The sequence below is a fragment of the Euprymna scolopes genome, chromosome 20 (genome assembly GCF_053919585.1).
Source record: "Euprymna scolopes isolate OS-2025 chromosome 20, ASM5391958v1, whole genome shotgun sequence".
NCBI classification, from domain to species: Eukaryota; Metazoa; Mollusca; class Cephalopoda; order Sepiida; family Sepiolidae; genus Euprymna; species Euprymna scolopes.
Window position 1 is genome coordinate 45,330,608 of NC_136501.1, and position 14,029 is coordinate 45,344,636.

Consider the following 14,029-nt stretch of genomic DNA (forward strand, 5'->3'; position numbering starts at 1 on the left):
AAATTTGAATAAGCTTACGAAATTTTGAATAAACTTATGAAATTATGAATAAACTTACGAAATTGTGAATAAACTTACGAAATATTGAATAAACTTATGAAATTTGAATAAACTTAGGAAATTGTGAATAAACTTATGAAATTGTGAATGAACTTACGAAATTGTGAATAAACTTACGAAATTGTGAATAAACTTATGAAATTGTGAATAAACTTACGAAATTGTGAATAAACTTACGAAATTGTGAATAAACTTATGAAATTGTGAATAAACTTACGAAATTGTGAATAAACTTATGAAATTATGAATAAACTTATGAAATTTGAATAAACTTAGGAAATTGTGAATAAACTTATGAAATTGTGAATAAACTTACGAAATTGTGAATAAACTTATGAAATTGTGAATAAACTTATGAAATTGTGAATAAACTTATGAAATTGTGAATAAACTTACGAAATTGTGAATAAACTTATGAAATTGTGAATAAACTTATGAAATTGTGAATAAACTTACGAAATTGTGAATAAACTTATGAAATTTGAATAAACTTAGGAAATTGTGAATAAACTTATGAAATTATGAATAAACTTATGAAATTGTGAATAAGCTTATGAAATTATAAATAAACTTATGAAATTGTGAATAAGCTTACGAAATCGTGAATAAACAGGGAAAAAAAGATGTTTGAACTAAAATTGTTTACTTTTTTCAAAATTGTCAATAAATTCCAGAAATACATTTTTTTAACGTAAACCAGTTATAAAAAGAAGAAATATATTGCATTATGAAAGAAAGAAGAAAAAAAAATTTGATTGCAAAATATTTTTTTACTTGGGGGTTTCTTGATATCATCACTATTATTGGAAGGGTTCAACCAAGGAAAAAGAAATAAGGAAACACTGACCTAAGGACGTTTGCGGTTACATAAACCTGATATTTTACGTTATGTCAATTTTTTTTTTGTTGTTTATTTTTTAGTGATAATTAAATATTCGGTATTAGCGTTTCCTACCTAGAAGATCAGGGAAGTAGTTTTCCCTTAAAAAGGTCGTCCATGTTATTTGGACATAAACAAATAAATAACATATATATATATATATATATATATATATATATATATATATATATATTATTAATTTATTTTATTTTATTTATAAAACAGTACACGCGTTTCGCTACACTACAACTCATCAGCGTGTAGTCAAGTTCAGTCGAGCTAAACTGATGAGCTGTAGTACAGCGAAACACGTTTACGTAGATTACTGTTTTATTAATAAAATAATAACATAATATATATATGTTATTTTACCTCGTTTCATGAACGTTAAAAAAATGGACAGAACTTTCGTTAACGAGCAGATATAGGTATAAAACTAATGAATTCATACAAAGTAGACTGACTTAAAAAAAATAAAGGTTGACATTTATTTTCTTACACATGTTTTCCCATTTTTCTTATCCATCTTTTGTGTGAGATCTTATTTATTTGGAGGTTTCGTGTTATCAGTGTTGTCTTTTGAGGTATATCGTCATAGATCTAACCAGTTCGCGGCGGCCTTATACCTTGTCAGCGCCGTCTTCAACATCTTCACTTTGTTTCGAACAGATTCTTTGATCGGCTGATTCTGTTATCACCTGCTTCATCACAGTTTGCAACAACTCCAGGACATTGTCCAGTTTTTGATCCATCTCACACATCTGAGAAATAAATTGTTAGGAAAAAAAAACATTAAAGAATAGGAATAGGAGAAAAAAAAACAGATTTCAACAATGATATGTTTACTTTTCAATATTCATTTTAACAGCTGTTTTTTTTTTTTTTGGGGGGGGGGTGTTTTTGTTTGTTGTTGTTGTTGTTGTTGTTGTTGTTGTTGTTGTTGTTGTTGTTGTTGTTGTTGTTGTTGTTGTTGTTTTCAGACAATCAAGATTTGTTTTATGGTTGTTGTAAAAATGGAACGGAAATTTAAATTCTGTTCCGTTTTAATCCTTTTTTTTTCATTGTACCCCCCCAAAAAAAAAGAACACGAAAGAATAACATGCAACAATCGTCCTTTTTATATATAAAAATAAAATTTTCTTAACAAAAAAAAAAATTAATTTTAAACGAAAAAAATCAATTTAGTATACCTTTGTGTTATTTTTTTTACATAAGTCCAACTTACCGTTCACATTGGAAATACCGACTTTTATAGGTTTTTGGGTATGCTTCAAACGAATAAACATCCCAACCTCCCCATGTTAAGAACGCCCTTCGGTAGAGACACCCTAAACCCCCCCATGTTAAGAACGGCTTTCGGAAGAGACACCCCAACCTTGACAGCATACCTGAAAACCTATAAAAGTTGACGTCGAATGTGAACGATGAGTAATGTAAAAATGTACAGAATTTAAAACGGAACGAAATTTAAATTTCCGTTCCATTTTTACAACAACCGTAAAACAGCGCATTCTTCACAAGTTTTATCCAAATATTTTCAACCAAAACAATGATTTGCCAGGAAAAAATCAGGATATTTTTGTATTTATAATTGCAACTCAACATTCACCGTAAAATTAACGAGTTTTATATTATTCGGGTATGCTGGAAACGAATACCACATTTAATATTGTGACAGATAAATAGTTTTCTGTATATTAAGATATTTATTATGATATGTAATCCCTTATGATTTCACTGTCGGTTATGTTTTCCCTAACCGAACACGTTCTAATGTGCATGCATGTTACAAAACACTCTCCTCCCACATGTTAAGAACGGAAACGGCTACTAAAATTAATTAAGTAAAACATTGGAAAAAATGTCTTCACATCCAGAAAACTACTTGTCTGCTTCAGATTTGAATGTTATATTTGTATCCAGCATATTCGAAAACTTATAAAAGTCATAAATTTAGAGGTGAGTGTTGCGTTACAGTTAAAATAAAAAATTACTAAAATCAGATTTTTTGTAAACTCGAAATCTTACTTTAGAAAACATTATTTTACATCGTTTTTTTACTAAAAAGTAGGCGTATTCATCACAAGATCGACGCCATATTTGAGTTTAACGTACAAACCAAAACATAGTTGTCTCCCCTTATCTAATTATTCTCTAATTATTCTCGCTCGGTCTTACTGGATTTCAGAATTCATTTAGTATGGTGGAGTCTCCAGCTTCATGCTATTACTTGAGGTAACATCACCTGGAAAAGGTGCACTATTCCTCGTAAAAATCAGTGTGGAAATACTATGTGATTTTTAACATTTAGTTAGGGTTTATTTGTAGGGGAAAGTATTCTAATGCACGGTTGTCCTGACAAACCCCCATATACAGGTAATAATAATTGAGAACATGTGTTGCATGAATAGAAATGATATAAAAAAATGATCGAATTAGTAAACGTCAAAGAGTTGATTAGAAAGTTCAGTTTAGAAGGTAAGGCTAAAGAAAACATTGAAGGAAGTGATGAGGATGGGCTTTAGAGGAAGAAGGATAATTAAAAATCTAGCTAAAGATAGGTTAGTTTGGAAGCCAATTTTTTTTTTAATTGTCCAACACACGTCAGCATATAAAATGGGCATTAAACTGAGTGTGGTGGTGATGATGAAGTAGTATTATTTGATTGAGGTTCCTGAATTTTTAGATGAGGATTGGTTATTCGTATTATTTAGATTCATCGGACCACTGTTCTCATCTTGAGTGTGATTTTCACAGCGTTTCGGTCGATATAACCTCCGACCTTCTTCAGGTGTATCTTATCGAACTCCGGAATGTTTCTCTCGAACTTCGGAATTGGGACCGAATTTTGAGCAGAACCCTTTATTTACTTCACGGGGGGGGGGGGTAGTGTGCTCTTTTTCCGTCAGCCATGACTGGACAGAGGTCCTAAATGTGTTTTTCAGTCGCCTACACTGAGGATTGAACCTTCAACCTTCAGGAGAATATCACTTTTTACAATTGATTTTTTCCCAGTACTCTAACCACTGTGCCACGGGTTCTTGCATCCTTGTCTAAATAATATTAGATTGAGCTTGTATTTGAGAGAGAGAATTCTTTAATTTGATGACCAGAAGAAACAACCAGTAGAGTAGCTCCTAAATATGACCACCGCATCATAGCTTTGTTTTCTAATATTTTGAACTGCACAGTTGCTTACCATTATTTCTCAGCCTTCTTTAGACGAGATAATGAACCAGAAAATTGTTGCAAAAAAGTTTTTTAATAAAAAAAAAAGATTTTTGGGAGCATAAAACCATGTTTGTTTAAAAAAAACATACTGATTCAATGTGCGTAAGACCAGGAATAACATTGGAAGAAGTGAGAAAAATGATCTTGAAAGTCAAAAGGCTGATTATAGACTTGGCTCGAGAAAGGTTAGTTTGAAAGTTAATTTCTTAAAACTGTCCAACACATGCCAGCATGTAAAATGGACAATAAAGTAAAAGGGAATGAAAAAGAAGAGGAATAGAAATGACAGTATCAATTTTCAGCATGAGAAATTATTTTGCTACATTCTGTATTTAAACAAAAAAAAATGTTATTAATCAATAATAACAAAAATATGTAATCACCCGATTCTCCACTCGTACAATCCGAGCGCCGATGGTCATCTTATCTCTATCTCGGACATTCTGATAAAGTGCGGAGGGTCGTCCCAAAGTTTGGTCAAGTCTAAAAAAAAAATAAACATGCAAAAGCGATAACATATTAAAATGTCACTCTGTTAAATATTGAAGTCACATCAGACTTGACTTAGAGATTCGTTTTTTTTTTTTATCAGAAATAATTTGGAAAGCTAAAACCAATGCAACTTTGTGAGATTGTACTTTTTGAAAAAAAAGTGTTAAGGCCTTTAATGTTAAAAGAAAAAAAATGCTACGATAGTTGCAGAAGGATTCTAAATTTTATTAAACAAAACCTTTTATTAAAGAGATGTTAAGGTCTTTAACATAAAAAAAATGAATATATTAATTGCACTTAAATGCCTTTAAAATTAATACAAACCTGATTTTTTGCAGCCTTAAGTGTCCGGTGGCAGAGACAAAAAAATTAAAAGAAAATAAGATGACTGCTGTTTCTTTTTATGTGCTTGCGATTTTGTCATTTGATATGCGAATGAGATGCTTTCGGTGAAATAAATGGTCTGGTCTTTCAAACTGGTGTTAATTTTGGATTTAGACATTTGAGTAGCAAGCTCTAACAGTGTATCCAGTTTTGGAGTGTCAAGTTTTAACAGTAGTGTGTCGACTTTGGAGAAGCAATTTTTTGGCAGCAGTTTGTCGAATTTACCCTCAGAAATTGTTAGTAGGCAGTACAGCATAGTTAACAATCCATTTGAGAACGTGTAGAATAGTTAACACTTGATTATTTATCCACATTAATAACAAAAATTGCAGTTTTTAATATTATAAAACAGAAAGGAAATGAAACGATAGTTGCAAAGGAATTGAAATTTTTATAAAATAAAATTCTGTTTAATAATAATTACAATACAGTTTTTTTATTACTGTTATCAACTTTGTTATATTAAAAAAAAATGTCATCGTAGAATCTATTAGTCAAACGAAGTTATCTCCCTTACATCAATAACTTCAAATGCAAAAGCGACAGACAACTGGTGAAGGCATCGCCTTTTTGTTTAGTCTTCTTCTCTGGGAGCAATAGATAAAAAAAATGACACCAGGTAGGATAGATGCAAAAAAAAGCAGAGTTAGACTTTGGAATTTGCTGCGATCAGACGCAATCAAAATAACTTAAGAATCTATAGTAAACAAGAAGCTAGATATGTGTGCACGCACGTGTGTGTGTGTGCGCACATGCGCGACAATGCCATCTTTGGAACGTGTGCAATGCTCTCCCCTAATACCCTCAAAGTATATTTCTATGATATTCTACTAATAAAACGAGAACAACAGCAGAATAACGAGATAATTATTTCCGTTTTATATAAACGCATACATTTGTGTGTGGGGTGGTGTCATATAGTACTCACCTTCTTTGGAGCTCTTTGATTCGAACCATCATGTTGAGATGACCTTGTGAATATTGTTCAATGACATCACGAACGTCATACGGCTTCCGGGCTTGCTGCATTAATAAGAAAAGTATGGGCACATCAGTTCAGTGTTTCGTTCATATATCAGCATTCAAATCGTTTCAGAAAATGATTTATCATAAAAAAGAATAAAGATCTCATTAAGATGTCTTAAAATTACTAAATTTTGCTCGATACTCATATGCATCCAAGCATCGTTATCTGTCATTGGTTCCTGCAATTAAGTGCATCAATGAATTCCACCATTGACTGTATCATCGGATCTCACAAATGTTAGCATCATCGAATCCAATATATTTACTTTTTTCCCTAGGTATTGTCTTATCTTTTCTTTCATATAGTTTTTCCTTACCATGTTTTGTGCAGTTGTTAATAATGATTTCGTTTATATGTTTAAGTGTCCTTCCCATAGGCATTCATGTGTTTTAATGACATATTTATTTAGTCAGTTTTATAAATCGTCCATGTAGTTAAATGGACCAATGCACCAACTGACACAAAAAGTTGCAACATTTTGGATTTTTTTATGGTTTTATGTTGGGTTGGGTCTACTATACATCACACTAAAAGTTGAACAAGATTTAAGCATAAAAAGTTTCAAATTTCGAAGTTGAGCATTTTCAACTTACAAGTCATTTTCCATTACTTTTTAAAAACACTAACTCGGTCAGTTTTTATGAGAAACCAATAAATCTTGCATTTTTACAATGATTTTAGGGTCAATCTCTTACATGAAATGGTTACCAGTGATGTTCAATAATCCATTATACCATAGAATAGTTGGATATTACACGTGTGTACTTGGACCTCCCCATCAGCTGTACTACTGAATCACGTAACTGAAGGTGTCACTGGTTCCACAAATATTAAATTCATTGGATCTTACAATTAAATGTTTCTTGATCCAACTATTGACTATGACATTGGATCATATAAATAAAGATGATATTGGATTCCACAACCAGCTGTCATTCAATCCCACAACTGACCATCTCACTGAATCTCACTACTGACAATATAATTTAATTTTACAACTGACTATGTCATTAAATCTCAGGACTAAATTTCATTGAATCTCACAACAAACTGTGACATTAAATCCCAAACTATGTCATTTAATCTCACAACTGACTGTATAATTAAATATCACACCTGACTGTATAATCAAATCTCACAACTATATCATTGAATCTCACAATTGACTGTGACATTAAATCCCACAACTATGTAATTGAATTTCACAACTAATTGTATAATTAAATCCCACAATTTACTATATTATTGAATCTTTAACTATCTGTGTCATTGGATCTAACAACTGCCATTAATCCCACAACTAACTCTATTTTGGAATTCACCATTGACTGTCATTTAATCTGACCATAAAGTGTTACCAGATCCCACAAGTAAGTGCCAGATGGAAATCCACACTTGTTTGTTTGATTCGATCCTGGCATTGACTGTTCCATTGTAATTGAATCAACATGATGACTTGTAATTGAGAACTGTTAAGTTTATGCATGTGCTAATTGATGTCTTAAAACTGGCTAAAATATACTTAATGTTGCACTGTCATGTTTTTTTACTGAAGAGTGACCACTTACCAAGACTAAAAGTGAGTTGCAGATAAAAGTTAATAAGCTTATCAGTTGGATGAGGAACAATATTATGAAAGGATTGGAAATGAGGTGGAAAGAATAGAATCCGAGTACTTAAGACGGCGTCTCAACAAGTATTCATAGACAATGCACTTGAAGATGACTATGTTGCAATCAACACGGAAGCAACCCCATGGTATTGTGTTCCATAGATAACAAATTCTTGAAAAGAAACTGTGCATATTCATTTCAATTTACATACACAAAGTTCTTTGCTGCCGTTGTAGCTAGACAAGTTCTTGCTGTGAATGTTTTTAGGGAGCGGGTCAGAGATTGAAGCTCAGTACAGCATCTATCATGAAAATTACGATAAAGTAGAGAAACTGTAGCAACACGTTTTATACTATGTCAAGGAAAGAAATAGTGCTCTGTCGGACGCTATCCTAGAACGTGTCTGAGTAGAAGATTGTGTCATTACTAAGATATTTTCTGGACCAGTGGAATACTCCGTGTTCTTTTCATCTACCTCAAGTAACAGCACGAAGATGGATACTCCACTAGACTAGATAAAATCCCGTCTGGAATCTAGTAAGAGCAAAAGACGACAAGAAAGATATATTATAACATATTTGAATGGTCAATAGAGGATAGGAAAATTGTTCTCAACTTCTTTAATAACTCAGTGTTTCAGAGGTAAAAGAGAACTTTAATGGACTTTTTGAATATCTATGTATCTCATATAGAAATCAAGTGTTAGCTCTTGAAAATGAGATCTTTTGATTTATATGAACTTCAACTGAAGCAAAATGAAACAGGAAAAATTCATATAAGAAAGAATTAGAATGTCTACTAGATACTATCCTCATGTAGCTAAGCTCTCAGTGTTTGCCAGGACAACCTGGCATTAACACACTTCTCTATACATACCCTTTCTAGATACTTAAAATCGCATAGCATTTGCAGTCCAAATAAGATTTCCTCGGTATATTTACTCCACACTGGCTTATATGAAGGAATGGTGAATCTTCTCTAAGTGAAGTTGCCTATAGCAACGGAACTAACCTGGAAATTCCAATAGACTACATGAATTCTTGCCCTGGCATATGGTAAGACCAAGTGACCACAAAAATAATACACCATAAGATAGTTAAGCGGTCTATTAGTGAGAGGAAAATGAATGTCCTTCGCTTTTTTGTCTCTCAATATTTGAGAATTTAATGCAACATTTGAATATCTGTCTATCTCATATACAGATTAAGTGTTAACCTCAGGAAAAGGTGCCTTGATTTCTAAAATAAAAGGAGAGTCACATATTTTTTTAAAGATATACAAATAATAATAATAATAAATAATAATAAAATAACAACAATAATTATAATAATAACAATAAAATTATAATAAAAAATAATAAGATAATAATAATATAATAATAATATAATATAATATAATAACAATAAAATAATAATAAAGTCGTCATAAAAATAATAACATAATAATAATATCGATAATAAAAGCAATAATTATGATAGAATAATAAAAAGATTACTAAAAGAACATTAATAATATTAATAATAATAACAATAATAATAAATAATAACATAATAATTAAAATAATAGCAATAATTATAATAATATTGAAATAATATTGAAAATAATAATAACGATAACAATATTAAAATAATAATAACAATAATAATGAGAAAATAATAAAAATAATGATAACAAATGATGATAATAATAACAATAATAACAATAATAATAGTAATAATAGTAATAATAATTATAATAATAAACAATAGTAACAATAACAATAATAAAATATTAATAATAATAAAATAATAATAAACTCAATAATAATAATAATAATAATAATAATAATAATAATAATAATAATAATAATAATAATAATAATAATAATAAGCATTCTTGATTGTGACATTATATCTTTCCTATAAGGCTCAACCTTTCTTCACGGTGGCTGGGGTGGAGACAATGTGGTAGCGTCTGAGCTATGTCGTCTAGAGCTTTGGATTCTGGCAGGATCACTCATTATAAATATGACTGACATGATGTGGCATTACGGGTGCAACACGGTTAACAGGGCGTAGGTGAAAATCCAGAAGGAATCAGTATCAAAATCCATTGCCTTCTAGTAATCTCTGACTCTGCATGTAGCAAGTAGATATGTGTCAGGTGCAGAATCACAAATTATTGGAATAAAAGTGGCAACGTTGCTTCTGTGTCACTCCTTTGTGCGTTCTAGACCAAACCATCTCTGACTTCTAGTGTAACTGCAGGGATTTGCTGGTCTTGGGATTGCGGATAAAACATGTGAACCCTGCAGGTTAATGAATAATTGCTCTCGGGGAGGACTTCGTGCAGATCAGACAATCCTGAGGCACGATCTTTTTGAGCTCTTTGCAGAAGCTTGAATCGCCTAAAAAATAAACAATCATCTGGTCATCTGGTCATCTGGTCATCTGGTCATCTGTCAGGTCTTTGAACTGAGTTCATTTTTTTAATTCAACACGTGAGCATGCCTTTGAACATTACTATTAGGTAGCTGATTGAATCTGACCTGCGGTTGTGTCTATGAACCCCACTTTTAATTTGGCAACGGTCGCTAAATTTGACTAGTTCTCGCGTCTATTAATCCCATTTGTAGTTTTGCAACGGTCATTATATTTGACTCGTTCTCACGTCTTGGAATCACATATTTAATTATGCAACGGTCATTAAATTTGACCCGTTCGCGCTTCTACAAATTTACTTTTAATTTTGCAGCCGTCATAAAATTTGACCCGTTCTCGCTTAGTTAAATCCTACTTTTAATTTTGCAACGGTCATTCAATTTGACCTGTTCTTGCTTCTTTGAATCCTACTTTTAATTTTGCAACGGTCATTAAATTTAACCCGTCCGCATGTCTTTAAATCCCACTTTTGATTTGCAGGGATTCTTCATCTACTTTAAACATGTTTCCTAGCCTGAATCCAATACGAACAAATTGACATACCTGTAATTTTCTGCGTGCGACGAAGTACTTTATTTTCCTGAGGACTCGAATTGCAATTTTATGATGTTCACTTAAACTGAAAAACATAACGGAAAAACGATCGGAATTAAATAGAAATCAAGAAGAAAATAACTGAAAACAAACGTAAAATGACTTAACAATACTAATGCTTCACGAGGATAACAAAAATGTTTTAGACATCCATCGATAAAACCTTAAAGACGTTTAACTTCTATGCTATTACAAAGCCTCTACACGCACATGCACATTCAAAAGTTGAATGATGAGAAAAACTCGGATGCACATCAAAATACCCACTGATTTATTTTGCGAAAAGTCAAGACAAACTCATCCAAATAACTAAGAAAATATCGAAAACAAATTCTTACATCTCTTATGTATAAACGCCGTTTCTTCCATTTGTAAACAATTCGACTTTTAAATTTTCCGAAAATTAAGCTTAATATGTACAACCTGAGTTCTACCATCCACGTTTCCCGGACATTTTCTGAAAGCTTTATTAAATGGATTTTTGTGTGGTTTTCAGCTTCGGCCTTTGAAGATGAGGTTTTCTCGTAATAAACTGAATTTGTTTACGTATGTTCAGAATTAATCCAGAAACTCACGTAAGTTTTCTTGACTCACAAGTTGACATTAAATCACATAATTCTTGTCTATCATGTTGCATCGTTTATTCATACGCGCTCTTGAATTGAAAATTAATATCTGTCGAGCTTTATATTCTTTTTTTTTCTTCCTCACATATATTCTTAATAACATGTAATATGACCTCATGATAACATATTTTTTTTGTGATTGTTGAATCCCTGAGTGATTTATATTACAGACTAAGCTTTTGTATAAGCAACATTGTCTTCAGAGATCTCTAGTTACTAGTAATTGGCTGACCGAAACATGCTCATAAATGTGTAGCGACATATTAATGCATATGTAAAACAAATAAAAAGTATATCTTGCCCTTCTTCGGTATTGGGCACTCTTGTATTAGCCTCGTTTAAACTTCATTGGTTACTTTTCCTCTGGAAAATAGTAACCTGAAATTATATATATATATATATATATATATATATATATATATACATATATATATACATATATATATATACATATATATATGTATGTATATATGTATGCATGTGTGTGTGTGTTGTTAATAACATAATTTTATTTCTGATGGAAAAAAATCACATTTCGCTTGCCATTTTTCAACTGTATATATCCACTGATCAATTTTTCGAAAAGTCAACACAAACTCATTGAAATAACTAAGAAAATGTCATAAAACTATAAATATAAATAACTTGTGTACAACATAATAACAAAAGATAAATAAATTATTTCTCCCATGCAACACCGCATTTAAACACACCTGCTCTATCTAGGATATTATGCACTCTTCTATTACTATATATCACATCTCTGATATGATATTGCATTATTATTATTATTATTATTATTATTATGACTCCCGACCATGCGAATGAGATTTGTTGTACAGAGTTGCCCACTTAAAGGTAGCCCAATCTATATTCTTTCTTTAATCAATTTTTTTTTTCAGATTAAGCAGCCTACTTAAAATAGCCCGATCTCCCTAATCTTTCCTTTAACGGCCAACTGACACCACAAGAGAAAATGCAATTCTTTTCCCAACAAGATGGCGCTACATGCCACACGTCTCACAGATCATTAACACGAGTTCATGACATGTTTACGGAAGAGAGAACAATAAGCAAAGTGTTATGGCCACCAAGTTCCCCGGATTTGTCATCGTCTGATTCTTATCTTTAACGGACTTTAAAACAAAAATGTTCTGCAAATAATCCTCACAATCTAGACCAACTAAAGAAGAGCACTATCAACGCTATTAGGAGAATCGCTAGAGAAGATCTACAGGCAGGATCTGCAAACGTTGTTAAACGTGTCCAGAAATGCATAGATGTAAACGGGGAGCACTTCCAGCATCTTTTATAACACTACGGTTAATTTGAACAATGCTACAGGTAATTTAAACAATTAAAAAATGTTCCTCCTGTCTACTACATTTGGGGGCGGGGTTACTTTTAAGTGGGCCACCCTATATGAAAATATTATAATAAATCATAGTGATGTTTTTTATGCTTAACATGCACTTTAAAAATATCTGCTCTATCCAGGATATTGAGTACTTTGATTAACTAACATAAAATACTTACCATATATGATATTCTATGATTACTCTAATGGCAGTCTCCAACACCATCTGCATTGTTTAGTTTTTCAATATAATAACAAATGATAAAGATGCTCTTTCTGCCGAGAACTGCTACGTTTAAATACATCTGCTCCATCTAGTATATCGAACACTCCACTATTACAATTCATTACTTTTCGCATATGCTAATTTATTTTTACTATTATGACTTCACAGCAACACTAAGTAGATTATCTTAAAATTGTAATACCACGGTTTTAAAATTGTAATAAGAAAATTCCTGGTAAAAAAAAAAGACATTTAAACATACTTGCTCTAATTTATTTATTTATTGCGTACTACTTGTATTATCCTCATCTATCTTAGATGTTGTTTCCCGATTGGCGATCGAGGTTGGAGTTTTTGATCTTATAAATCAACGTGTATTTATTATCTGATCTTCCATGGTCGGGTCCGTACCGAATAGTATATATATTATTTAATTGGAATTCATTATTGACATGAGTATCATTTATCAAATTATTCATTTATTGAGGACTATTATCCTCATCATTCTTAGATGTTGTTTCACGACGTTTCGGCCAACTATTCCTTTGGCTTTCGTCAGGTTGTAACCGTGACGAGATAGGAACTCCGAATCTCCTAACTGCATTTTCAGCAATTACTGCCATCCGTAGTTGTTACCACATGACGAATGTTACCACATGACGAATGTTACCACTTGACGAAGGGCAGACGAATAGTTGGCCGAAACGTCATGAAACAACATCTAAGAAAAATGAGGATGATGGTCCACAATAAATAAATAAATTAATAAAAAATACTCATCTCAATAATGAATTCCAATTAAATAATATATATACTTGCTCTCTATATATTATTTTATTACTATATACGATTTACCGGATATAGTACTGTACTATTACCATTATGACACCCACCCCCCACCCAGGCAACACCGAGTAGATTTATCTTATATTAAATAGTTGTAGGATAGAGTCACGGCAGAGTCACCGATTTGTAGGAATGTGGTTCGGTAGGATAACCAATTCATAATAGGAATTTTTCAATTTTTACAACCGTGGTAGCATGTGTCGTAATATTATTAAAGTTGAAAGTAGGAGTGCATCCGCTAGACCATTAAATGCAAATTAAACTGGATCATCG

At 31.7% G+C, this 14,029-nt stretch overlaps 1 protein-coding gene across 2 annotated transcripts in view; it reads right to left on the minus strand.

Annotated features, from left to right (window-relative positions):
• Positions 1-1,408: 1,408 nt before the first annotated feature.
• Positions 1,409-14,029, minus strand: part of LOC145241407 (potassium voltage-gated channel subfamily KQT member 1-like) — a 268,765-nt gene continuing 256,144 nt past the window's right edge. For both annotated transcript variants that reach the window (XM_080104335.1, XM_080104334.1), the window contains 4 exons: positions 10,651-10,726; positions 5,976-6,070; positions 4,555-4,654; positions 1,409-1,701 (listed from right to left, as the gene is read on the minus strand). In XM_080104335.1, coding sequence (XP_079960461.1) covers positions 1,561-1,701; positions 4,555-4,654; positions 5,976-6,070; positions 10,651-10,726 — 412 coding nt within the window. In that variant the 3' untranslated portion in view covers positions 1,409-1,560. The remainder of the gene's footprint in view (positions 1,702-4,554; positions 4,655-5,975; positions 6,071-10,650; positions 10,727-14,029) is intronic.